Source organism: Macaca thibetana, chromosome 10 (assembly GCF_024542745.1).
Source record: "Macaca thibetana thibetana isolate TM-01 chromosome 10, ASM2454274v1, whole genome shotgun sequence".
NCBI lineage: Eukaryota > Metazoa > Chordata > Mammalia > Primates > Cercopithecidae > Macaca > Macaca thibetana.
Genome location: NC_065587.1, coordinates 63,929,356 through 63,956,688, shown reverse-complemented (window position 1 = coordinate 63,956,688; position 27,333 = coordinate 63,929,356). Strand labels below are relative to the sequence as shown.

Here is a 27,333-nt window from a genome sequence, read left to right as displayed (position 1 = left end):
CAGACAAGGCCACTTGACAACTTAGTTCTGCCCAAGATGGTGTCAGCTGACCAGGTGGTAGCTAAGGCATCAAAGTCAAAGTGAGTCATGCAGACTCCCACCTGCTCATTCCCCAGTCTGCATGCCAGTTATGCCAAATCCCCTCCCCGCCCCGCTTTTTTTTTTTTTTTTTTTTTTTTTTTGAGACAGAGTCTCGCTCTGTCATCCAGGCTGGAGTGCAGTGGTGCTTACTGCCACCTCTGCCTCCTGGGTTCAAGCGGTTCTCTTGCCTCAGCCTCCTGAGTAGCTGGGATTACAGGTGCATGCTACTATGCCCAGCTAATTTTTGTATTTTTAGTAAAGACAGGAGGATTCACCATGTTGGTCAGGCTGGTCTCGAACTCCTGACCTTGTGATCTGCCCGCCTCGGCCTCCTAAAGGGCTGGTGTTACAGGTGTGAGCCACCGAGCCCGGGCCCCAAGTCCCCTTTAAAAGCCCCCACTCTCTGCTCCAAAAGCAAAGAGAGACTCTAAGGCAGGAAGCCTATACTGTTCCCCTTAAGCTAACTTTGGAATCAAAAGTCACTTTCTTTATACCAGACCTTGCTTTTTTTTTTTTTTTTTTTTTTTTTTCAGGTGAAATATCTCTCTGTCACCCAAGCTGGAGTGCAGTGGCACAATCTCGGCTCACTGCAACCTCTACCTCCCGGGTTCAAGTGATTCTCCCACTTCAGCCTCCTGAGTAGCTGGGATTACAGGCACCCACCACCTCACCCAGCTAATTTTTTTGTATTTTTAGTAGAGATGGGGTCTTACCATGTTGGCCAGGCTGGACCAGACCTTGCTTCTGTTAATTGGATGCTATAAATGAAGAGGAAGTGTACCTGAAATTTAGCTACAGTGCTTTCCTTTCTTTCTTTCTTTCTTTCTTTTTTTTTTTAAAAAAGGCCCTGGCCGGGAGTGGTGATTTACGCCTGTAATCCCAGCACTTTGGGAGGCTGAGGCAGGTGGATCACTTGAGGTCAGGAGCTTGAGACCAGCCTGGGCAACATGGTGAAACCCTGTCTCTACTAAAAATACAAAAATCAGCTGGGGCATGGTGGCACACGCCTGTAATCCCAGCTACTTGGGCGGCTGAGGCAGGAGAATCACTTGAACCTGGGAGGCAGAGGTTGCAGTGAGCTGAGATCGGGCCACTGCACTCCATCCTGGGAACAAAGTGAGGCAGTGTCTCAAAAAAAAAAAAAAAAACAACCCTATCTTTGCAGGACAGGTGAGCCCCCAAATTGAGACTTAACTCAGAAGAGTTCTTGGCTTTGCCCAAGGAAGGAATTCAAGGGTGAGCTGGTGGTGTTAGACAGCAATCTTTTATTGAATGGTGCTTCTCCTTGTGGAGCAGGGCTAACTCATAAGCAGTGAATCCAGAGTCGGCATCCATTGTATGGGATGTTGGCAACTGTATTTATACTCACCTCTAATCCCTTCTCAGCCTTTTGGCTAAGATCAAGTGTAGTGTACTCATTCCTACCCACTTTCAATCACATGCAAATTAAGGGGCAGATTAATGCAAATTGAGGGGTGAGTTTTTAGAGCTTTCTAGGAAAGAGGTGGCAACTTCTTGGTCATTGCCAAGACACTTGTAAACAGTCATGGCACTGGTGGGAGTGCCTTACGCTAATGAGGGATAGGGACAGCTAGGGGGTCCTAGATCCTGTTTTGGTCAGCAGGGTTGTGACCAGAAAACAAGTCCTGCATTCTCCTATCTCACCAGGACTCTGGCTGCCATTTAGCTACTTTGAGCCCCAGTCTCCTATGTATGGAGTTGGGTAAAAGTTTGGGTGGTTGTGAGGATTAGCTGAGATAATGCCTGTGAGTATCCAATAAATGTTAGACTCCCACATTCCAATCCCTGTGCCCCCTGCCTCCAGAATCTTTCATTGTGACCTTAGGAGATTCTGAGAATGATATTCTCAGAGCAGGGCTTCCAGTAGCTGATGGTATGGTGGGAGGAGTGGAGTGCAGCTCTTGCTTTGTGACTAAGGAAATCTATTTGTTTCTAGTATTATTGGATTCTTGGGGAAGATTTTGTAGTCCTCCCCTTGAAAGGCAAAGGGGCTAGTTGTGCCATTTGCCCTCCCAGGAACCATGAGGAGATACATGGTAACTTATGCCTGGCAGCTCCTGAAGAAGGAACTGGTGAGGAGGGGCAAGGGTCCTGGGAGGGAAGAGCAGAAACTTGAACAGACAGGTGTTTTGAGGAAGGTAGATGCAGGTATAGGAGGGGGTCTTGGATAAATGGTGGTTATCCTGTACCTTTTGGAGTCACAGCATGGCACAAAGGAGGGACCGGACCCCTGTCCTGTAGCCTACCAGCCCCCGACACTGGGCAAGCCATAGGCCACACAGAGCCACTGAGTCCTGTTCTGTGCCCACTCTTCCTGCTATTATGAGATCCAGAGAGAACAAGGCAGGGTAGCAACATAGAGTCATAGGTTAAGCTTGTGAACTCTGAAGCCGGACTACCTGGGTTTAAATCCCCATCACCTATTAGTCATGTGACCCTAGGCAAGTTGCTTGGTTTGCTGTGCCTTTATTTTCTCTGTAAAGTGAGATGATAATATTAGTACCTACTGCGTACATTGACTGATTAAATGATTTACATATTAGAATAGTGTTTTGGATAATGCCTGACAATAGTAAATTGTACTCAATAAGTATTAATTTTATTTATAAAGTACCTTTCCCCATATTTCCATAGATACCTAATTTTTAAGAAATACAACATTACAGGTGCAGGGAAAGCTCTTTACCATCCCATGCCCCTTTATTTCTCTTTACCAGTAACCACTTTCCTGAAGTTGGTGTCACCCTATTTGTATTTTTATATATTATCACATGTATATATATCCATAAGCAATATATAGTATGTGGCACACTTTTAAAAAATGATACCATAAATAGCATCATAGTTCTTTTTTCCCCACTCAAATTCATTTCAGCTTTATCCACATTGACACACACAGACTTAGTGCTATGTTCAATCCTGTGACTGTACCATAATGTATTGATCCCTTCAATCCCTACTAATGGATACTTGTTTTTAGCCATTCATTGTTACACACAATGTTGCCATGATTACCGTCATGGCTATCCCCTTGTACATGTATGTTTCTCTGAAGAGGACACATAAAGTACATACAATTCCTCCATTGTGAAGTACACACGTCCTCAACTTTACATAATGTTGCCAAATTGCTCTTCAACATGGTTGTACCATGTTTCCCAGTTCCCAGTGATAAGTGCAAAATAGTACCTTGTTATTACTTTAATTTCCATTTCCATTATTTCTAGCAGTGTTAAGAATGGTTTCACAATTTGGCTAGGGCATGGAGGCTCATGCCTGTAATCCCAGCACTTTGGGAGGCTGAGGCAGAAGGATCACTTGAAGCCAGAGTTGGAAACCAGCCTGGGCAACAAAGTGAAATCCCCTTTTTACAAAAAATATAAATATAAATACAAATGAATAAAAACAATCTTTTCACAATTTATAGGTAATTCGAACTTTCCCTTTGAATTACCTTTGCTCATTTTGCTATTGGGTTATTTGTATTTTTCTTTTGATTTGTAGGATTACAAAAAATAAATTTTGGATCGTAATCCTTTGTTGATTATGTACATAGCAAGTATATTTTTCCAGTCTTTAGTTTGTCATCTCACTTTGTTTACGATATACTTTAAAAAGAATATTCTCTTTTTTCCTTTTGTTTTTTTTTTTTTTTTTTTTTTTTTTTTTGAGACGGAGTCTCGGTCTGTCGCCCACGCTGGAGTGCAGTGGCCGGATCTCAGCTCACTGCAAACTCCGCCTCCCGGGTTTACGCCATTCTCCTGCCTCAGCCTCCCGAGTAGCTGGGACTACAGGCGCCGGCCACCTCGCCTGGCTAATTTTTTGTATTTTTTAGTAGAGACAGGGTTTCACTATGTTAGCCAGGATGGTCTCGATCTCCTGACCCCGTGATCCGCCCGTCTCGGCCTCCCAAAGTGCTGAGATTACAGGCTTGAGCCACCGCGCCCGGCCCTCTTTTTTCCTTTTTTTGTTTTTATTTATTTTTTATTTTATTTATTTTTTTGAGACAGAGTCTCACTCTATTGCCCAGGCTGGAGTGCAGTGGCACAATTTCAGCTCACTGCAACTTCCACCTCCCAGGTTCAAGCGATTCTGGTGCCTCAGCCTCCCGAGTAGCTGGGATTACAGGCACCCACCACCACACCTGGCTAATTTTTGTTTTTTTAGTACAGATGGGATTTCACCATGTTGGCCAGGCTAGTCTCAAACTCCTGGTCTCAAGCGATCAGCCCACCTTGGCCTCCCAAAGTGCTAGGATTACAGGCATGAGCCATGGTGCCAGAGCTGTTTTTTTTGTTTTTTGTTTGTTGTTGTTGTTGCAGGGTCTTGCTCTGTTACCCAGGCTGGAGTGCAGTGGTGCGATCATAGCTTATTGCAACCTTGAACTCCTGTGCCCAAGCAATCCTCCTGCCTCAGTCTCCTGAGTAGCTGGGACTATAGGCGAGTGCCACTGTGCCTAGTTAATGATATACTTTTCAACAGAAGTTAGTAAACAGAGACTTTTATTTATTTTTTGCATTTTTTTCTAACCCCTCCCCAAACTAAAGTTTTTGCATTTTTTTATTGGAAAATTTTCAAACATAGAAGTTGAAATATTTTACATATATATGTATATGTATCATCCTCTAGATCTATGATTCACCATTTTGTTCTATTGGCTTTATGTATTTTTTTTTCTTTTTTTGTGGGAGGGGGGGCTCTTGTTGCCCGGGCTGGAGTGCAATGGCATGATCTCAGCTCCCTGCAACCTCCGCCTCCTGGGTTCAAGCGATTCTCCTGCCACAGCCTCCCTGGTAGCTGGGATTATAGGCATGCGCCACCACACCTGGCTAATTTTTTATTTTTAGTAGAGGCGGGGTTTCTCCATGTTGGTCAGGTTGGTCTCAAACTCCCAACCTCAGGTGATCCGCCCACTTCGGCCTCCCAAAGTGCTGGGATTACAGGCATGAGTCACCGCGCCCGGCCTGGCTTTATGTATTTGTATATGTGTTTGCTGAATTGTTTGAAAGTAAGCTGCATACTTTATGACATATCTTTCTTAAAAATAATGACATTACCCACATAACCAAATACCACTATTATACAAAGAAAATCAGCACTGATTTCCTAATATTATCTAATATGCAGTCATATTCAATTTCCTTATTTGTCCCTAGAGTGCCTTTGCTCTGTCACCCAGGCTGGAGTGCAGTGGCGCGACCTCAGCTCACTGCAACCTCCGCCTTCCAGGTTCAAGTGATTCTCCTGCCTCAGCCTTCCAAGTAGCTGGGACTACAGGCACGCACCACCATGCCAGGCTAATTTTTGTATTTTTAGGAGAGACAGGGTTTCACTATGTTGGTCATGCTGGTCTCAAACTCCTGACCTCAAGTGATTCACCCACCTTGGCCTCCCAAAGTGCTGGGATTACAGGCGTGAGCCGCCGCACCTGGCCTAGAGTGCCTTTTATAGCTTGTTATCATGAATCAGTATCCAGTCAAGAAGCATACCGTTGGTATATCTCTTGAATCTTTGTTAATCTAGAGCAGCCCCCATGTCTTGTTTTTTTCATCATGAAATTGACTTTTTGAAGAAACTGGGTTCATTGATTTATAGATTGTTCTACATCCTGGATTTTTCCCTATCCTCTGTATTCACTTGTTCTCAGTCCCAATTCCAAATTCCTGGGGAAAAGATAGGGTGGCCCATCTTGGATTAGGTGTTATATTAGTTTTCTACGGCTGCCATAACAAATTACCACAATTTCATGGCATAAAACAGAGCAGATTTATTATATTACAGTACTGTAGGCGAGAAGTCTGACACAGATGTTCTTGTTCTAAAATCAAGGTGTGAGCATTCCTTTCTCAAGGCTCACAGCCTTTTCTGCTTCTAAAATCTACCCACATTCCTTGGCTTGTGGGCCCTTCATCTTGACAGCCAACAGTGTTGCATTCCTCTTACCATTATTCCTCAGATCTATCTGATTCTAAAATTCAGGCTTTGTACATCGTACCTATACTGCCTGCAATTAGTTGTGCCACTTATTTTGTGGATGGAAGTGAAGGATTTGACATTTAATTGGTTTGCTGGTACATAACGACTGGCTTCTGGGGAGAGGAGATGCCCTGACTAGTAGCTGCCAATTTCTGTGGCATAAGTACTCCTACCGTGGCCAGTTTCAAGCTACCAACTTAATTTCAGGGGGCTTGCAAACTTCCTGAAAATGTAACCATCACTCCAGTACACTACTGCATTTAATCCTGGTAAATTTTACCTTGTTCAGTGCCATCCAGCCTGCTGTTGACTGTTGAGAACAGATTGTTTCTATTGATCTTGTTTGCTTTGTTTCCATAGGGACTGTACCAGTTTGCCACGGATATCATCGTAATGATCCGAGTGTGTAAAATGTTTCGCCAAGGCCTCAGGGGATTCCGGGAATATCAAATCATTGAGAGTGCTCACTGGAAGCACCCTATCTTCTCCTTCTGGGATGTAAGCAGCTGGGCTCAGCAGGATTATGACGGCTTAAAGAGGGCAATAAATTGCAACCTACTTCCTGGCCCAAGCTCAGAACTGAGAAAGAAGACAAAAGGAAAAGCAGATGAGAGACCCAATGGTCACTTTTATTAATGACCAGACTTCTGTTGGAGAGGGTGACTTATATCATCAACCAAGAGGTTTACCTAATACCGAACCCCAGATTTAGACAGCCTTACATGCCTAGCCACAGGCAATGCTGGACCAAGGCAGTCTCCACTGCAACAGCAGGCCTGCTGCTGAAACTCATGGCAGGGAAAGGTGGAGCAAAATATGGGCTCAGAGGGAAGGAGCAATCATGCCTAGTTTTTCTCTTTCCAGATTCATCAAAGAGTTTAAGTCACTCCTCAGTGTAGAAGGAGAGAGGCCAGTAGAGTTCTACTAATACACCTCCCTCCGTGTGGAAAGAAACCTTGGGAGTGGAGAAGTGGTCTCCATTTCAACAGTGATCAAAAGAGCCAGAAGCAATCCAAGAGTCACAATAACCAGGGTTTTCTGAACACCCACATGCTGACTTTGTTCGTGTGTCTACTTTCTTTCCTACACCCCTACCTCGGCGCAGGGGGCATTTTCAGGGCCTTGTTCACTGTGGTGACCGTGTTTCTTTTCTTTTTTTGAGACAGAGTCTTGCTCTGTCACCCAGGCTGGAGTGCAGTGGTGCATCTTGGCTCACTGCAAGATCCATCACCCGGGTTCACGCCATGCTCCTGCCTCAGCCTCCCTAGTAGCTGGGACTACAGGCGCCCGCCACCGCACCCGGCTAATTTTTTGTATTTTTAGTAGAGACAGGGTTTCCACCTTGTTTGCCAGGATGGTCTCGATCTCCTGACCTCGTGATCCGCCCGCCTCGACCTCCCAAAGTGCTGGGATTACAGGCGTGAGCCACCGCTCCCGGCCTGGTGATCATGTTTCTAGATTTTCTAAAAGGTCCCAATTTAAAGTATTTTATCCCAGTGGTAGATCATGTGCCCTTTAGCTCAGAAAAGTTGGTCACCCTTCTGCTAACTTGTTCTGGTTCCCCAGAGGTGTCTTCGTTGCTACTGGGTGTGTTGCTCAGGGCTTCAGAGTTTCCCCAGCAATCACCTGGACAGATCCTGCCCATTTTTCTGTTGTTTCAGGAATGACTAGAGCCAGTCCCCACCCCTCTTGCATCTAGTGATTCACTCCAAGAAATTTCCCTAAAGGGCTTCTGACAGATGGTGGCCAAAGAAAGGGGGATACGGGGCTGGTGATGGGGGAAGGTTAGGCAGCCTTAGAGTGGTTTCTAAGGGGCCAGCAGATAATGTAACTAGTGTGTATGTAGCTGAGTTTAAGATAGAGCAGGCCAGCTGGAGAGGAAAGATATGCCTCATCTAAAGACATTCAGATACAAAGACTATATTTTAAGACCCTGTGCCGGCCAAACCAAACAAGGCTGCAGCCCTGTGGTTGGGCTGAGATGAAAAACGAATGGAGTGGAAGAACTGTAACCAAAAGACGTAGGTTAGCTCTCAGGAAGGACCTCCTGACTCTCAGGGTGGCATGCAGTGGTGACGCAATGGGCCCTGGAGATCAGAGGACTTTGGTTACCAGAAGACGTGGCCTGATGCTTGGGGCATATGGAAGCTAAGATGCAGAGTCACTTGTTGTTGGGGGAGTGGGAGGCTAAGCCTAACCACATTGGCAGCCAGAGTGGCTTGAGCAGAGCAGAAGCCTCTCAAGGGCAGCCTATAAGGGTCATAGGGTTGTCAGATGGAGCACTGGGCAGCTGGAGTGCAGGATCAGGTGGGGAGCCCTAGATAGCTTCCGTAGATGTGTGAATCTGGATGTTTCTGAGCACTGCCTCTTTCCTTCAGTAGCCTCCCTGAGAAGCACCATATGGCTTTGCAAAGGAAAACAGGTGGTGGGGGCGAGACAGGGGTCTGAGGGGCTCCAAGGAACAAATGACCTGTGGCTTGAGGCCACACTCCAGACATGGCATTGGGTTTGCTGAAAACCTTGAGTTGGGGTCTCAGCTGGACCATGACTTACTGTGTGATCCTTGGGCAAGTTCCTTCACAACCTCTGTCCCACATGGGGCTTAGTAAGACCTGCTTTGTCCTGATAACTAAATGGAGTGACAGGGAAGATACACCGTGCTTGGCTCATTAAAGGCACTTAACAAAGGCTGGCTTCATTTGTTCCTTTTTTTTTTTTTTTTTTTGAGTTGGAGTCTCACTCTGTCACCCAGGCTGGAGTACAGTGGCGTGATCTCAGCTCACTGCAAGCTCTGCCTCCCGGGTTTATGCCATTCTCCTGCCTCAGCCTCCCGAGTAGCTGGGACTACAGGCGCCCGCCACCACGCCTGGATAATTTTTTGTATTTTTAGTAGAGACGGGGTTTCACCATGTTAGCCAGGATGGTCTCGATCTCCTGACCTCGTGATCCGCCTGCCTCAGCCTCCCAAAGTTCTGGGATTACAGGCATGAGCCACCATGCCCAGCCTGTTCCTTTCTTTTTATCCTTCCTTTTCTTCCTCCTCTATACTTGTTTGTTTGCTGCTTTTTCCCCTTCTTTTTCTCTCTCCTTTCCTATTTCCTCTTTATCCTCCTTTCCTTCTCCCCACCCCCATATTTCTCTGCCTTCACCATATATTGTCAATGCTGGACCCAAGCCTAGTGCTGAGTTGGGGCTTTTGAGCAGAGGCAGGCCTGAAAGGGCCAGCTGCAAGGAGGTTTCCCATGGCTTCCTGCCCACCATGGTGGTCCAGGTACACAGGAGGGCTCTAGATGCAAAGTTCTAGGGGCAGTCTTGCTGATTCTCCCTCTTCTCCCTGCCCTCTTTCTTTCAGAAAAAGATGCAAAGCCGAGTCACATTTGATACCATGGACTTCATTGCAGAGGAGGTATGCATAGATCGAACCTTGCTGTGGGGGAATTTTCTTTCTGCACCCTGGCTTGGAAGAAACCCTGGCTGGGCATCAGCAGAGCTGGTTTCAGTCTAGTCTCTGCCACAAACTCAGCTTGTTACCCTGAGTTGGCCACTTCATTTCCTCATTAATAAAGTGGCTGATCTCAGTGATTCCTTCCATCCCTGGAGCTCCAAGACTGCGTATCTAGGAACCAGCTGTCACTGCATAGTTGAGCAGAACCAATGGGAGAGAGTCCCTGGGCTTGGACCCATGGGAAAACAGCAGGAAAAGAAAAAGCAGAGGATGTGAGAGTCCCAGAGAAAAGAAGAATTTGGGTGGTGGGAAAGGACTGACCTGTGTGAATTCTGGTTCTGCCCTGAATTCTCTGAGAGATGCTGGGCACACCTCTCACACCTGGGTGTCAGATACCCTTCAAGAGTCTTATTCGGGTGCAGCGCACCTGTTGACACTCGGAAGGCTGACGTGGGAGGATCACTTGAGGCCAGGAGTTCAAGACTGCAGTGAGCTATGGTCATATCACTGCATTCCAGTCTGAGTGAGAGAGCGAGGCCCCCTCTCTAAAAAAGAGTCCTCTCATTTTGATGAGGGAATGCTTTTATATCTGTGGGAGCTTTGGACTGTGTGACTTGTTCCCTGAATTTCAGTCTCATCATTGTTATCTTCTTGGCTTCTCTCCACGATATCCTGGGTATTAAATATTAAAATCCAATTTAAAATTTAAAAGAGCCTACCTATTTATAGGGAAGATCTGAAATTCTCACCAGTGCAGACCTGACTTGACCTGGCTTGGAGTAGCCATGTTGTTTTTTTTCTCAGGGAACGGGGAAAGAACAGAACTTTATAATGGGTGTCAGGGCCACCTGTGCCCATCTCCTGCCACACCTCTTTCTCTTCTTGGAGCCCAGGTATGGCTTCTGTTGCCTGCCTCTCCTGGGCACAGCCTTATTTTTTCGCGCACCCTTGTGTATGAAGCATACTCAGTTCAGTCATCCAAGCCCTGTGTCTCTTCAGCTCTTCAGGCTGGCTGGTGTGTGACACTGGGCACTGAAGGTTAATCAGGCTCTATCCTTCAGGCAGGAGAAACTAGGGGCCTATGTGGAGCCACAGCACTCTAGATGTGAGGGCAAGTCTGTGCACCGCAGTAGAGGGAGGGAAGAGGCACAGAGGGAAAATTCTTTCTTATGGGCAAGGCCTATCGGTGGCCCTCAATTAAATCATGCCTGACTCTGGTTCCAACATAGAGAAGAGCAGAGAGCCAATTTATCCTCCCATCTCACCCTTCTGAGTAGCTGGCATTACAGGTGTGCACTCCTGAGCCCAGCTGGAGACTCAATGTAAAAACCAGCCCTTTGGCCAGATGTGCTGGCTCACGCTTGTAATCCCAGCACTTTGGGAGGCCTAGGCAGGAAGATTACCTGAGCCCTGGAGTTTTAGACCCATCTGAGCAACATACTGAGACCCTGTCTCTACTAAAAATTAAAAAATAAAAATAATCAGCTGGGCATGGTGGCTCACACCTGTAATCCCAGAATTTTGGGAGGCTGAGGTGGGAGGATTGCTTGAGCCTGGGAAATGGAGGTTGCAGTGAGCTATGACTGTGCCACTGCACTGTAGTCCGGGTGACAGAGTGAGACCCTGTCCCCCTGCCCCCACCCCACCCCCAAAAACCAATGAGCCCAGCCCTTTGAGTGATGCTAATGAGTATGGGGTTTCTTTGGGGTGATGAAAAGCTTCCAGAATAGTGTGGTGATTGTTGTACAACTCTGTGAATACATTTAACACTGAATTGTACACTTTAAATGGTGACTTACAAGGCATGTGAATTATATCTAAGTAAAAATTATATATAATATATAGTACACACACATACATAGTTATATAACCTGCCCCTCAGCACAATATTTGGATTCTGATGGAAAGCTAAGCCTCAGTATAGTCCATATTGAGCCTCTAATAATGCTGAACTTCTCATAGAGAACCCTTAGTATTAGAGAGGCTTAGAATCATAGACTCAATTATTGCAGCAACTGTCAGACAGTGGAAACAATGGATACATTTTTAAAACATTGTTTAGAAAAACACTGAAGAAAGCAAGTTGCCCAAGTGATGTCTACAGTCTGACATTTATGTAAATTTTTTATTTTTAGTTTTTGAGACAGAGTCTCGCTCTGTCATCCAGGCTGAAGTGCGGTGATGCAATCACAGCTCACTGCAACCTCAACCTCCCTGGGCTCAAGCGGTCCTCCCATTTTAGTGCCCCTCAGTAGCTAGGACTACAGGTGTGTGCCACTATGCCTGGCTTTTTTGTTTGTTTGTTTGTTTTTGAGACAGAATCTTGCTCTGTCGCCCAGGCTGGAGTACAGTGGAGTGATCTGGGCTCACTACAAGCTCCGTCTTCTGGGTTCACGCCATTCTCCTGCCTCAGCCTCCCGAGTAGGTGGGACTAAAGGTGCCCGCCACCATGACTGGCTAATGTTTTGTATTTTTAGTAGAGATGGGGCTTCACCATGTTAGCCAGGGTGGTCTTGATCTCCTGACCTCGTGGTCTGCCCGCCTCGGCCTCCCAAAGTGCTGGGATTACAGGTGTGAGCCACCGCACCCGGCCCAATGCCCAGCTAATTTTTAAATTTTTTGTAGAGATGAGGGTCTTGCCATGTTGCCCAGGCTGGTTTCGAACTCCTAGGCTCAAGTGATCCCCCTGCCTTGGCCTCCCAAGTGTTGGGATTATAGGCATGAGCCACTGTGCCCAGCATCCACTTCTTAATAATGTCAGAATGGCAATTATATTTCGACACAAGTTTTGGAGGGGACGTTCACTCTATAGCAAGAGCCTACTGAAGAAGGGGCTACTCTTTTAGCTAATATGACCCAGTGGGGACTCACTGAGGGTGTGGCATCATCTGAGCTGAGACCAGAATGATGAGTCAGCCACGTCCACGAGAAAACCCAGGGAACAAATATTCCAGGCAGAAAAACAGCCCGGGCAGATACCTCAAGACAGAGCCAAGCTTAGCATGTGCCAGGAACCAGTAGAAAATTCCAGAGTAGAGAACAAAGGGAAGAGGTAGGAGATGAGGTTGGAGAGAAGCCATTGAGGGGTTTTCACAACTCACAGTGCCACTTCCTCAGCAGGTGGGAGTGGTAGGTGAATGTGCTGGTCCATGAGGCCTGGTTCACTTGAGAAGAAAAGGTTTAGCTAATAGTCTGTCTCTGGAAGGTTCTCTTTGCTCATTAGTCTCCTATAGCACGCTGAGGTCTGGGATGAGACACAGGCGAAGTTCTCCCCTGACTGCTCTGTGTGTGTGCTGAGCAGACTCTGCAGGACCACTGGAGCCCAGGGAAGCCTCTTTGCCTGGGAAGGTCAGTGAATAGTACAGGTCGGGGGATGTCAGCATTGATATGTGTCAGATCTATTCCTAATCCTGCCTGAGTTTCTTCATCTGTCAAGTGGAATAACAGTTATTGGGCTGGCAAGGATGCAGTGAGATGGGCATGTAAAATGTTTATCCCAGTGCCTGACACACAGTAAGCACTCATCACATATCAGCCACTGTGGTACAGGGAATGGGAAAGTACGAGCAGTACTATGGGGTGTTGCCCGCTGGCCCATGGGCGAAACTGCTGGGTCCCCTGTATCACTCTGGTCCTCTCTCCCCAGGGTCACTTTCCTCCAAAGGCCATTCAGATCATGCAGAAGAAGCCTTCCTGGAGAACAGAGGATGAGATCCAGGCCGTCTGTAACATCTTGCAGGTTCTGGATAGCTATCGGAACTACGCGGAGCCCCTTCAGCTGCTCCTGGCCAAAGTCATGCGCTTTGAACGGTCAGTGAGGGGCACAGCCCTTGGCCACCAAGCTGAGGCTGAACTGAGCAAAAGAGCCTGGCTGAGAAGGTGTGGCAGGTCCTGCCCACCCCTCTGTATAGTGTTAGCCATGAATGAAGTCTTCTGTCCATTCACTTTAGCACCCACTGCTATGGTTGCAGCACCCTTTATCTCACTCACTTATTGAGACTCTTAGAGAAGTAAAGGGCCATTAAATCTGGAGAGGATCTAGTAGGAACCTCAGAGAGGATCTGGTCCAATTCCCTCATTTTTCAGATAAGGAAACTGAGGCTCTGTGGGGGAAAATGGCTCCTTCTAGGTCACCCAGACCATAAGAAGCAGCGCTGAAACTGGAATCTAGGCTCTAAAAATCAGAGTGGATCAGAGTTGATTGTACCATATCTAGATAGGCACTAGCACAGGGTCTGTGAACTTGAATGAGAAATGTCTCTATTTTCATTAACCTCTAGATGAAATTTATTATTTCCTTCAATCATGAATATAAGCAACAAACCACTATCATATTAGCCATCCCTGTGACTTTTCACTAAAAGAAATCACAGATATTTTCACATCATATTCGAGTTGTTGCAGATTTCTCAAAAAATTTATGTTCATCACATCTTCAAAATGATGGTAGTTATTAGATCTGCTGCTAGATCTTGTTATTCAATGTCCTAATAAAGATACAAATATATTGCTTTACCAAAAATTTGGTTTACAAAAATTTGTTAACTATAATTATGTTGGATTTTATTTTATACACTTAAAACATTATTCAGATTAGCTGGGTGTGGTGGTGGGCGTCTGTAGTCCCAGCTACTCAGGAGACTGAGGCAGGATAATCGCTTGAACCCAGGAGCAGAGGTTGCAGTGAGCCGAGATTGTGCCACTGCGCTCCAGCCTGGGTGACAGAGTGAGACCCCATCTCCAAAAAACAAAAAACAAAACAAAACAAAGGAAAACATTATTCTGTGAATACTTTACCAGATTGTCTAAGGGTCCATAATACAAGAAGTGCCCTGTACTAGAAAAGTCTAAGAGGTACATGTGGAAATACTGCCATTTCCAGGCCATCTCAGTGGCTTCAAGAGGGTCAGCCTAGCAGAATATTTGGGCAAGGCTTGTCTTGAAAATACAAGATATGACTGGGCACAGTGGCTCATTCCTGTAATCCCAGCACTTAAAGAGGCCGAAGCAGGAGGATCCCTTGAGCCCAGGAATTTGGCCAGCCTTGGCAACATGGTGAGACCACATCACTACACAAAAAATAAAAAAAAAATAGGTGGGCATGGTGGTGGTGGCATGCATCTGTAATCCCAGCTACTTGGGAAGCTGAGGCTGGATTACTTGAGCCTGGGAGATTGAGGCTGCAGCGAGCTGTGATTGCGCCACTGCACTGCAGCCTGGGCAACAGAGCAAGACTCTGCCTCAAAAAGAAAAAGAAAAGAAAAAAGGAAATCTAGGATTTAAATTGACCATAGGTTTGTACCCTAATATTTTCCTCCATGGAAGTCATAGTCTAAGGAGTAAGCTCTGACTTGATTGTGGCTTGCTGTGACAACTAACTACAGATTGAGACCCTTTGTGATCAGTGCAGATGCTCCCAGGGGGAGATTATTACCCTTCAGCTGGCTTGGTCAAGAGTTTCCCAGAAGTTGTGTTTGAACAGGTAGCTTTGACAGGTGGAAGTGTAGATGAGGCAGAGAGGACCATTTGCTTTGTTCTAACCCAGTCAAGAAGAGTGTGTCACCACTGTCTATAAAGTAAGATTCTATGCCAGGCAGAGTGGTGTCATGGAAAGGAAAAGAACTGTGGCACTGGAAGCTCTGGAATTTTTGTTGTTGACAGAGGGTCTCGCTTTGTTGCCCAGGCTGGAGTGCAGGGGCGTGATCAAAGCTCACTGCAGCCTGGACCTCCCAGGCTCAAGCCTCCTGCCTTAGCCTCCAGAGTAGCTGGGACTACAGGCACACCACACCCAGTTATTTCTTTTAAATGTGTGTTTTTGTTTGTTTGTTTGTTTGATTTTGAGACAGAGCCTTGCTCTGTCGCCCAGGCTGGAGTACAGTGGTGCGATCTCGGCTCACTGCAAGCTCCGCCCCCCGGGTTCACGCCATTCTCCTGTCTCAGTCTCCTGAGTAGCTGTGACTATAGGCGCCCGCCACCACACCTGGCTAATTTTTGTATTTTTTAGTACAGATGGGGTTTCACAATGTTAGCCAGGATGGCCTCGATCTGACTTCGTGATCCGCCTGCCTTGACCTCCAAAGTGCTGGGATTACAGGCGTGAGCCACCGTGCCCAGCCTTAAATTTGTTTTTAGTGGAGATGAGTTCTTGCTATATTGCTCAGGTTGGCCTCGAACTCTTGAGTTCAAGCTATCCTCCTCTCTCAGCCTCCCAAAGTGCTGGGATTATAGGTGTGAGCCACTGTGTCCAGCTGAAGCTCTGGAATTTAATGCCTCATGTGCCCCATGTGACCTCAGGCAAGCCACTTAACCTTTCTGAGCTTCAGTATCCTCATCAGTGAAATAAGGATAATAATAAGATTTGGGGGAAGATCAATTGAGGTGTTACTGTGAAAGACCTCTGCTAGTTGTGGTTTATTTCTGGGACTGGGAATTAGCAGCTTAGACAGGATTCTTCTAGTTGCCAGTATCTGAAAGCCCAGCTCAAGGGAATGTGTTCATGGCTCATGTATCTGGTAAGTCCTGGGATAGTTCTCCAGCTTCAGGCTGGCAGGAATTCAGGGATGTTGTTCATATAAGCGTCATCCTCCGCCAGACTCTCCCCTCATACTGGCGAGATGGCTGCTGCAGTCTCAGCTCCAAACTCATCTGTTTAGTTTCAATCTGATGGAAAGAAAGAAAAGCTCTTCTCAGTCACTCACATCAGAGCTTGGGATGAATTCTTTCTGAACCAGCTTGGCTTTGCTTGAATTACCACTGAGGTCAGTGATGCTCTGATTGAGTGTTGAGAAAGGGTAGTTTCCCCAAAGGAGAATCAGGGTGTGATTGGTGGAAAAATATGATCAGATGCTTGACAGCAAAAGCTACAGATGTCTGCTTTTGGAGATTCGGGTTCTAACTCTGACTTGATTGTGGCTTACTGTGACCTTCAGCAAGCTGTAGGTTCCTTGGGTCCCCCTTTCCCCCTCCCAAAAATGTTGGTTGAGCTTGATGGTCTCTGAGGGTCTTTCTGGCTGTAGTTGTAGTCATCTTTACTTCAGTGAACAGTGCCTGTGCTCCCTCATCTTCAAAATCTCATTTCCTAGCTGAATATTCCTGCTGTCTCCTAGCTAGTCATTATCACCTGGGCCATCTCCTCTTTCTTTCTTCTTTTTATTATTATTATTTTTGGAGATGGGTCTCGTCCTGTCAACCAGGCTGGAGTGCAGTGGCGTGATCACAGCTCACTGAAGCCTCTACCTCCTAGGCTCATGTGAGCCTTCCACCTCGGCCTCCTTTGTAGCTGGGACAAGAGGTAGGTGTCACCATTCCTGGCTAATTTTATTTTATTTATTTATTTATTTATTTATTTGAGACGGATTCTCGCTCTGTCGCCCAGGCTGGAGTGCAGTGGCGTGATCTCCGCTCACTGCAAGCTCCGTCGCCTCCTGGGTTCACACCATTCTCCTGCCTCAGCCTCCCGAGAAGCTGGGACTACAGGGGCCCGCCACCATGCCCGGCTAATTTTTTTGTTTTTGTTTTGTTTTTTTTTTTTTTTAGTAGAGACGGGATTTCACCATGTTCGTCAGGATGGTCTCAATCTCCTGACCTCATGATCCGCCTGCCTCGGCCTCCCAAAGTGCTGGGATTACAGGCGTGAGCCACCGTGCCCGGCCTTTGTATTTTTTTGTAGAGACAAAGGCTCACTATGTTGCTCAGGCTGGTCTTGAACTCCTGAGCTCAAGTGATTCTTCCACATCAGCCTCCCAAAATGCTGGGATTACAGACGTGTACCACCGTGCCTGGCCTGCCTCTTTCCTACATTGATAAAGATTCCGGGCTGATACTGGTTTGTAGCTCATGAAGCCCACAGCCACAATGGAGCCTGGGCAGTAGTGACTCCAGCCTGGTGTGGTCCTCTGTCCGTCCTCTGATCCCTGCCCTCAGGAGTTTGCCATAGAATCACGAGGCCAGTGAGTACTCTCTGAGAGGTCAGAAGAGGAGATGCTGCTGGGGGCTGGGTCAGGGAAGGCTTCCTAGAGGAAGTAGGACCTGAGTTCCTGAAAGGATCTGATAGTGTAGAAGAGAGGGAAGGCCACTGCAGGCAGGGGAGCAACATGGACAAACTGATGGAACAAAGTGGGTATCATCTGCCCTGAGCAGGGTGTTGGTTCCCCTGCTGCTGGTCAAGCCAGCGAGTCAGGAAGGAACAGAAGGTGGCAGTGTGGAGTGGGAGGAGGAAGAGCAGAACTGCTGAGGGCAGGGCCATGAGCTCAGAGCTGGGGGCAATGGCCCTGCCACAGGGGCACTTCCACAACGGCTGCTCATCAGTCCTGACAGAGACTAAAGGGCAGACTTTTTTTTTTACCCATTGTCTCCTGGGTAAAATCCAAACTTAGCTGAGCTTTGGAGGCCGTTTATGGTGGGACCAGTTGAATTTCTCTCCCACCACTCCCCTGACCTTGCCTTCTCCCATTTTCCTTTCCTGTGAAGTGCACATTATCTATGAAGTACATGTTATCCCTTGAATGTGCTGTGCTTCCAGCCACCTGTGCACCTTTGGTCATGGTGGTCCCTGTGCCTGGGACCCTCTTCCATCTCTTTGTCCACCTGGATGACTCACTTCAAGCACCATGCTAGAACCTTGTCTGACCTTCCTAAGGCCCCTTCTCTATGCTCCTCAATTAGCCTGCACTGAAATCTCTTAAAGCATTTGTAAACCTCGTTTACATCCCGTATGTGACCATAATTTTGAAAACAAAGTCTATGTTGTTCATTGTGCCTATTTTTTTTTTTTTTTTGAGACAGAGTCACCCAGGCCAGAGTGCAGTGGTGTGATCATGGCTCACCATAGCCTTAAACTCCCAGGCTCAGGTGATCTTCCCACCTCAGCCTTCCAGGCAGCTGGGACTATAGGTGTGCACCCCCACGCTTGGCTAATCTTTGTGTTTTTTGTAGAGATGGGGTTTCACCTTGTTGCCCAGCCAGGAGTTCAAGACCAGCCTGGGCAACATAACAAGACTCTGTCTCTACAAATAATAGAACAATTAGCTGGATGTGGCAACTTCAGGTCTCAGCTCAAATATCCCTTCCTTATTGATAGTAATAGTAAGAATAGCTAACACAGGACTGGGCACAGTGGCTTACTCCTGTAATCCCAATACTTTGGTAGGCCAAGGTGGGAGGATCCTTGAGCCCAGGAGTTAAAGACCAGCCTAGGCAACATAGTGAGACCCTGTCCTTATCTCAAACTCCTAGGCTCAAACAATCCTCCCACCTTGGCCTCCCAAAGTGCTGGGATTACAGGCATGTGCCACCACACCTGGCCTCATGGTGCCTAATAGACACCTCTGATATTTAACTTATTGAATGAATGAAGGAAATGAATAAATATTGAAAGAATTGAGATTTGGACTTGCATACGAAATACAGAAAGTTCCTTCTGAGTTTAAGAACTCCTTGTTTGCTCTGGGCCTGGTCACCTCTACCCTAAGGGTGCCCTGTTGGGTAGTGGGCTGCTGGTAATTATGATAAGACCATTATCTGTGTCTCATTCTGGGCATACTCATCTGTATTTTACAGACAAGAGAAACCAAGGATCAGAGAGGGGATATCCATTGCTCAGTGTCACACAGCTAAGAGCAGAACCAGGATTTGGATCCTGGGCTAACGCTAAAGCCAGTCCTCCTAATCATTAAGCGACTCTACTAACCCATTCATTGCTTTCAGCAAGTGTTCACTCATTTATTCCACTACATTCAATAAGCATTCACTGTGCCCAAGCACACGCAGCAGTGACCCAGACTGGCAAAGGCTCTGCTCTCAGGAAGCTTCAGTCCAGCCAAGGCAGGCAATGGGATAGGTGTTAGTGAAAGGCTCCAGCTTGACTGGCAGGGCTGGGCTGTCCTGAGGGCCCTTCTGGTCCAAGTCTGTGCTCTTATATCCTAGAGCAAAGAGCACAACCAGTCCAGAGCTCCTCCCAGCATGGACCTGCCCCCGTGTCACTACCCAATCAATTAGCAATGGTCTTTTCCCAGGTTTGGTCGCAGGCGTGTGATCATCAAGAAGGGGCAGAAGGGCAACAGCTTTTATTTCATCTACCTGGGCACAGTTGCAATAACCAACGACGAGGATGGCAGCAGTGCCTTCCTAGATCCCCACCCGAAATTGCTGCAGAAGGGTAGCTGTTTTGGGGTAAGCCTAGGGGAAGGACCCAGTTTCCTGGGGTGGAGTGCGTGGAGGTGACAGGACTTCTGCTAGAACCTCTCAGCCAGGCCCAGTCCTGCCTAGTACTCTGTACAAGTCACTGTCCCGTGTGGGCCCCAGTGCCCTTACCTGTCAAATGCTAATTGAGTTGGACCAAGATCAGCCTCTTCATCTGTGCTGTTTAAGAAGTATGTTCCTGATTCAGCCCTTTAAAGATGCAGTGACTCCACAGCGAGGACTCTCCAGCTTCTTCCCCTCTGGCCTATTCAGGCCTGTTGCCTCTTTTTCCATAAGCAGCAGATTAAGAAGAAGAGGAGTGGGCCACAGTGGGAGAATGTGCAGGAGAATAGAGGGGGCTGGGGAACATGCAGTCTGGTGAGGAGAGAATTCAGGGAGAAGCTGGAGGCAGGGAAGATGTGTGTAAGGCTGTGGACAGGAAGTGGAGGTGGCCTCACACTTGCCCTTGCGCTGTCCACCCAACAGGAAACGGACATTCTGCATGCTTCATTGAGGAGGTCCACCATCGTCTGTATGGAAGAAACAGAGTTCCTGGTTGTTGACAGGGAGGACTTCTTTGCTAATAAACTGGACCAGGAAGTTCAGAAGGATGCTCAATATCGGTTTGAATTTTTTAGGTGACTCTGCCTTCATTCAACATTTTTTTCCCCTTGTGTGTTTATTAGCTGCCTGACTTTGTCTGTCCTAGGCCTGGTGGGAAACATACTGTTTGCTGTTCTCTCTATCTGGGATGCTCTGAAGTCTCACCTCCTACCCACCTTCTCTCTCTGCAAACTCCTACTATACCTTCAGGTCTTAGCTCAAATATCCCTTCCCTATTGATAGTAATAGTAAGAATAGCTAACATGGGACTGGACACAGTGGCTCACTCCTGTAATCCAAGCACTTTGGGAGGCCAAGGTGGGAGGATCGTTGAGCCCAGGAGTTCAAGACCAGCCTGGGCAACATAGTGAAACCCTGTCCCTACAAAATAAAAAATTTAAAAAATTAGCTGGGTGTGGTAGCACATGCCTATAGTTTCAGCTACTTAGGAGGCTGAGGTGGGAAGATCACTTGCCCAGGAGTTTGAGGCTGTGGTGAGTTGTGATCACATACCACTGCACTACAGCCTGGATAACAGAGCTCAGTCCTAGTAGCTAGGACTATAGGTGTGCTGCCACATCCAGCTAATTGTTCTATTATTTGTAGAGATGGAGTCTTGTTATGTTGCCCAGGCTGGTCTTGAACTCCTGGTCTCGTGATCCTGCCACTTTGGCCTCCTAAAGTGCTGGAATTACAGACATGAGCCCCCGTGCTCAGCCCAAACTGTAATTCTTTTTTTGTTTTTTGAGACAGGGTCTTGCTCTGTTGCCCAGGCTGGAGTGCAGTGGCATGATCTTATCTCACTGCAACCTCCGCCTCCTGGGTTCAAGCAATTCTCCTGCCTCAGCCTCCCACGTAGCTGGAATTATAGGCATGCGCCATCACTCCCAGCTAATTTTTTTGTATTTTTAGTAGAGATGGGGTTTCACTATGTTGGCCAGGGTGGTGTTGAACTCCTGGCCTCAAGTGATCTGCCTGCCTTGGCTTCCCAAAGTGCTGGGATTACAGGCGTAAGCCACCGCACCTGGCCCAAGCTATAATTCTTGATTGCGTAGTAATTTCTTTACAGTTTATATGCCCCCTCAGACAGTAAGCAATATGGTGACGGGGACCAGATATGTCTTTGTCACTACTATAATCCTTATGTTGTCACACTGCCAGACACATGCAGGTGCTCAACAAATAAATATTGAGTAAGGTGAATAACAGGATAGAAATAATTACAACCACATGTGAGTCAGAAAGTAAGCACCGTAACTGGGTATCATATTTAACGTAAAAGCAGAACTCACACATGGCAAAAGATTTTTGGTTTTTTAATACTTATGTACATGAAAGGCCACATAAGGATATACAAGTGAAATCTCATTTAATTGCTCTTCAGTTATTTGCCTTTATGTAAAAGGAGTAAAAATCCAATGAAGTATCTGCACTGGCCCTGAAAATTCAGGTTGTAGGGCTGCACAGCTACAGAGAAGTGTGATGGCTGAGTGGTCTGGTTCCTGTGGCTGGGGCTGAGAGAGGTAGCTTCTTCCATTGGAAAATGGGGGATTTAGTCCTAAAGGGAGGAGCTGTTCTTTTTTTTCCTTTTCTTTTTTTTCATACTGTGGAAAAATAGGTCTGACTCCAATCTCAGCTCTTAGGTTGTCAGTGATGTGACCCTGGGTAGGTCCTCCTGCTCTGTAAAATGGGGATAAGGATACGTTTCTCCCAAGGTCATGGTGAGGATGGAATGGGATGGTCGTGGGAAGTGTATGGCCCAGGGCTTGGCGCATGGTCGGTACTTCTTCTATGGTGGCCCTACTTTTCTGCTGGTGTCTCCAGACCTTCACCCCTGACATGGCACTGAGCATGTTCACCTCTGGTGCCCTGACCTTAACTCAGTGCACACGTTGAGGCCTGAGTCACCTTGAGTTAACCTGATTCAACGAACTCAGTCCACCTGAGTCAGTTAAGTTCCGAGCCCTTAACTTGTTGGAGGCGAGAAACTCTGAGATGATTGTTGGCAGCCCTTGGAGCCGCATATGAAGGCGGGCAAGCCTGTGAAGGTAGTGTTCAAGGTCAGGGGAAGGGGCAGTCACTGCAGGGTGGGTTCACCCACAGGGAGCAACAGGCAGAAAGAGGGGAGTCCAGACTTGTCCCACTCCCCAGGCCCAGAGCTGAGTATTTGAAGCCAACAGGCCAGGGGGACATGGGGGTTGGATGAGCTGCCCAAAGCAAAGGTAGGGCCAGAACCGCTGAGCTGGGGGACAGAACAGCTGTGAGCTGGAGTAGGGACTAGCTTCATGAGCCACGGTGGGGAGGGATGGCAGGGCTGGAGGAGGAGAACGTTCTTGGAAGGAGGAGCAGAAGTGAGAAAAGCACAGAGGCTGGATCACCCAGGGGCATCTGAGCAGCAGCAAAGAGGGGAGCTTGACTGGAGGGGAGGACCTTGGGAAAAGGTGGAGGGAGCCAAGGTGATAGCAGGTAGGAGAGTAACTATAGGCAAGGCCAGGTGATTGGGCAGGTACCAGTGAAATCTTCCACCCAGGCATCTTCCACAGGAGAAGAGCATGTGCCCTCTGCAGATTGCTAATGTCTGGGCACCTTGTGTGATGGGGGTGATGAATTCTAACAGGTTCTTCCCACAGGAAGATGGATCTGTTTGCATCATGGTCTGATGAGAAGCTCTGGCAGCTTGTAAACATGTCGAAGATAGAGAGGTTCTCGTATGGGCAGCTGATCTCAAAAGACTTTGGAGAGTCATCCTTCATCATGTTTATCAGCAAGGTGAAAAGTCTGGGGGTTGGGATGAGGGTGAACCTCTGAGGAGCATGCCTAAGATCATGTCCTGTGGCCTGATGGTCAGTTTGAGCCCCTTTCAGAAACCTGTGCCATTTACTTCCTTTTCAGAGTTTCCATGTCCCAGCTGTAAGAGGCCTGCCTCTCTCGGAGAGTGGCTGGAGACATTAAGATATATGGCTATTGTGTTAGAAAGAGGACCCAGGGATTCTCCGGCCTTGAGCGCCTAAGCATGCTTATTTACATATAGATGCATATTTAAATCATGCATTTGGCTGTTGAATCTTAGTGGTGCCAGATCACTTTTAAAATTGTTTGTTTGTTTGTTTGTTTATTTAGAGACAGTCTTGCTGTTGTCAGCCTGGGCTGGAGTGCAATGGCGCAATCTTGGCTCACTGAAACCTCTGCCTCCTGGGTTTTACCAATTCTTCTGCCTCACCCTCCCAAGTAGCTGAGATTACAGGTGTCCACCACCATGCCCAGCTAATTTTTGTATTTTTAGTAGAGATGGGGTTTCACTATGTTGGCCAGGTTGGTCTTGAACTCCTGACCTCAGGTGATCTGTCCACCTCGGCCTCCCAAAGTGTTGGGATTACAGGCGTGAGCCACCAGGCCCAGCCTATTTATTTATTTTTGAGACAGAGTCTTGCTCACTCTGTGGCCCAAACTGGAGTGCAGTGACGCAATCTTGACTCACTGCAACCTCTGCCTCCCGGGTTCAAGTGATTCTTCTGCCTCAACCTCGTGATTAGCTGGGACTACAGGTATGTGCCACCATGCCTGGCTAATTTTTTTTGTATTTTTAGTAGAGATGGGATTTCGTCACACTGGCCAGGCTGGTTTCAAGCTCATGGCCTCAAGTGATCCACCTGCCTCAGCCTCCCAAAGTGCTGGGATTGCAGACGTTAGCCACCAAACCCCACCTTAAATTATCTTTAAATTGTAAAAGTGATATGATCACATTAGAAAACTTTCTGGAAAAAGGGAAGAAATCATCCATAAGCCCATCATCTCAGAGTAGAGTTTCAAAAGTGGAATTTCTTGGTATCATAATTTTGTTTTACAAGGCAGACTTTATTCAAAGGGGCCGTAGCCATAGGTATAGGGACCACTGCAGTGGAGTCTTGCAGCCAGAGAGAGAGATTGGACTCAACTCTCAGCATCATAATTTTTATGGCTCCTGCAACGAATTGCATTCCAAAAGGAGAGACCCACCTTATCTAGTGTCCAGGATGTACATTTTTGTTGGTACTACCACAGCTCTGCCAGCCTTGCATGTCATTTTTTCAGAAGTTTTCTGGTTTATTAGGTTGCAATTGCTGCCATACTGAGGATTTGATATTTTTTCTGACTACTAGTGAGATTTATCATATTTGTTTATGATCTACATTTTATCTTTTGCAAACTGCCTTATGTCCTTTGCCACCTTCTCTGCTGGTTGATAATGAAAAGAAAATCTCCCATTTCTCAAGTGCTTACTGTATGCTAGGTTCTGTGTTTCACATGCTTCATCTCATTTTAGTCTCTATAGCCCGAAGGAGGTTGGTATTGTTATTATTCCCATTTTACAGAGGAGGAAACTGAGGCACAGTACGGTGAAGTGGTTATCCAAGGTCACACAGCTGATGAGGTGCACAGGCAGGGTTCAACCCAAGTCTCTCTGACTCCAAAGCTCTTTTCAAGAACTTGGATTTAGAATTTGGGCTGACCTTTCTGTCTGTTTCTTACAGGTTGACACCACAGGTATTTGTTGAGTTTTTGCCAAGGTCATGACACATTGGTCCAGGCTCTGGAGGGATACAAAGATGAAAAAAACTGGTTTTCTCTATAGATCTCCTCCACCAGATTCCACACATAGACAAAGAAAAGTGTCATTGCTGAGTACCAAGTGATTGGTGCAAACTCTGCAAGTTACAAGAATTCAGGAGAAGGAACTCTCTAAAGGCTGGAGGCTTTAAGAAGGGCTTCCTGGAGGAGGTGAGGTGGGAGATGAGCCCTGACATATTTAACCATTAGACAAAAGGAGGAAGCAAGATTGGCTGTGTGCTGGCACTGGCTTGTACCTGCCTGTGAGAGCTCATTGTTAAATTTTCAGGAATTTTGCTAAACCTAATAATTATTAAAAATTAGATGCTATAAACCTACAATTAAATAAGTTATATGGAAAATTAGGAGCTGGGCATGGTGGCTGATGCCCATAGTCTCAACAACTCAGGAGACTCATGCAGGAAGATCATTTGAGCCCAGGAGTTTGAATCCAGCCTGGGCAACATAGCAAGACCCTATCTCTAAGAAAAAGACAGACGAGAGAGAAGAGAGAAGGGGAGGAGAGGGGAGGGGGATGGAAAGAAGGCTCGAGCAAGCAAGAGAGAGAAGGAAAGAAGGAAAACAAGAGTAATACATACTGAAAACTCATCATTTCCTACTGATGTTACTGCATTTTTACTAGTTTTTCTCTTCAGGTTACGTCTATTGTGTCTCTATGGTAGAAATACTATGCAGTTGTGAGCATCTCTTCCCAACTCCACATTCAGTGCCCTCATGTTGGTAGCTTACAATCAGCCATGGTTGGATAATTTATATAATGGAATCAGCAAACACCCTAAGTCAGATCTTGGTTTAGGGCTTTGCTGATTGTCTTAGGAAAGTGATAAAAGAAAATGCTTATAATGCAGATTAAATTTAAAAGTGGCCTGGGTCTATAGCTGCTACACTACGAAGAGAATGAAGTCGCCTAACAATATTTAAAAGCTATCATCTCTCCAGGTGCGGTGGCTCACATCTGTAATCCTAGCACTTTGGGAGGCTGAGGAGGGTGGATCACTTGAGGTCAGGAGTTCGAGTCTAGCCTGGCCAACATGGTGAAACCTTATGTCTACTAAAAATATAAAAATTAGCTGGACGTGGGGGCGTATGCCTAATCCCAGCTACTTAGGAGGCTGAGGCAGGAGAATTGGTTGAACCTAGGAGGCTGAGGTTGTAGTGAGCTGAGATCTCACCATTGCACTCCAGCCTGGGCAACAGAGTGAGACTCCATCTCAAAAACATAAAATAAATAAAAACAAATAAAAGCTATTATCTGGCTGGGTGCGGTGGCTCACGCCTGTAATCTCAGCACTTTGGGAGGCCAAGGCGGGTGGATCACTTGAGGCTGGGGGTTTGAGACCAGCCTGGCCAACATGGTAAAACCTTGTTTCTACTAAAAATACAAAAATTAGCCAGGCGTGGTGGTGTGCACCTGTAGTCCCAGCTACTCGGGAGGCTGAGGCAGGAGAATCGCTTGAACCTGGGAGGTGGAGGTTGCAGTGAGCTGAGATCACACCACTGCACTCCAGCCTGGGTGACAGAGTGAAACTGTGTCTCAAAAAAAAAAAATTAATTAATTTTTAAAAAGCTATTATCTCATTCATCATAGAAGTTATACCATTGAACAAGTGAAATTCTGACATACATAGTGCTAAAGCTAAAAAAAATTTTCAGTTTAATAAATATAATTTATGTGAGGGTGAGAAATAGAACAGTATATCACAAGTCAGATTTAATAACATTGAATTTATTAGGAAGAAAATGGATTGGGATGCAACTTCATTTGTCCAGTCATGGTTGAGTTGCAACTATAAACTGGCCATGGATACAAGAGTTCAGCCAAAACCCACAAAAGAATTCTGTGAGAGCTGATTGGCTGTATGGAATTTCCTGTGTGGTATATTTTATTATTTTCTTGTATGGTATATTTTATTGTTTATAAATTGTGTATAACACATTCTTTATAACAGTAAGGTTTATATACGTGCATATGTTTTTCAGGAAAGCTGGTTGTTAAACTTACCAGCACCACTAGGGGAGTGGTGTGTGTGTTGTTATTCTTGGCTCAGTCCCAGAGAACAGAATCAAGTCTAGTTAATATAAGTAGCAAAAGATTTATTGCCAGATGTCAATTGGCAGTTCCTTCTCCTTAATATTTGCTTCCTCTGTGCTAAAATTTTGAGGTGATCACCTCTGCCATCTCTCTCCAAATTTAGCTCTAAGCTCTTTGATACTATATAGCCAGGAAAGATGAGGGGATGTGTGGTGAGGGATAGAAATCCTTTACAATATTTTCTTTAATCAGCATAATGATTACATTCTGACTGGCAGAAAGCGGGGGGTGGTTCTTCATCTGTTTTGCCTCCATTGCTTCATCTGTTAAATGGAACCACTCACCCTGTAAAGTCTGGTAAGGATGAGATTCAGTTTAGCACATGCTT

The 27,333-nt window shown here is 46.5% G+C and overlaps 1 protein-coding gene across 4 annotated transcripts in view; it reads left to right on the top strand.

Moving 5' to 3' along the window:
• CNBD2 (cyclic nucleotide binding domain containing 2) overlaps positions 1 to 27,333 on the top strand; it is a 76,311-nt gene that overhangs the window by 13,430 nt on the left and 35,548 nt on the right. For 2 of the 4 annotated variants that reach the window (XM_050807109.1, XM_050807108.1), the window contains exons 3-8: positions 6,439 to 6,576; positions 9,431 to 9,484; positions 13,170 to 13,333; positions 19,537 to 19,693; positions 20,189 to 20,340; positions 22,936 to 23,074. In XM_050807109.1, coding sequence (XP_050663066.1) covers positions 6,439 to 6,576; positions 9,431 to 9,484; positions 13,170 to 13,333; positions 19,537 to 19,693; positions 20,189 to 20,340; positions 22,936 to 23,074 — 804 coding nt within the window. Of the gene's footprint in view, positions 1 to 1,816; positions 2,175 to 6,438; positions 6,577 to 9,430; positions 9,485 to 13,169; positions 13,334 to 19,536; positions 19,694 to 20,188; positions 20,341 to 22,935; positions 23,075 to 27,333 lie in introns of those variants that run through there. The other 2 variants (XM_050807107.1, XM_050807106.1) reach the window with 2 other exon arrangements.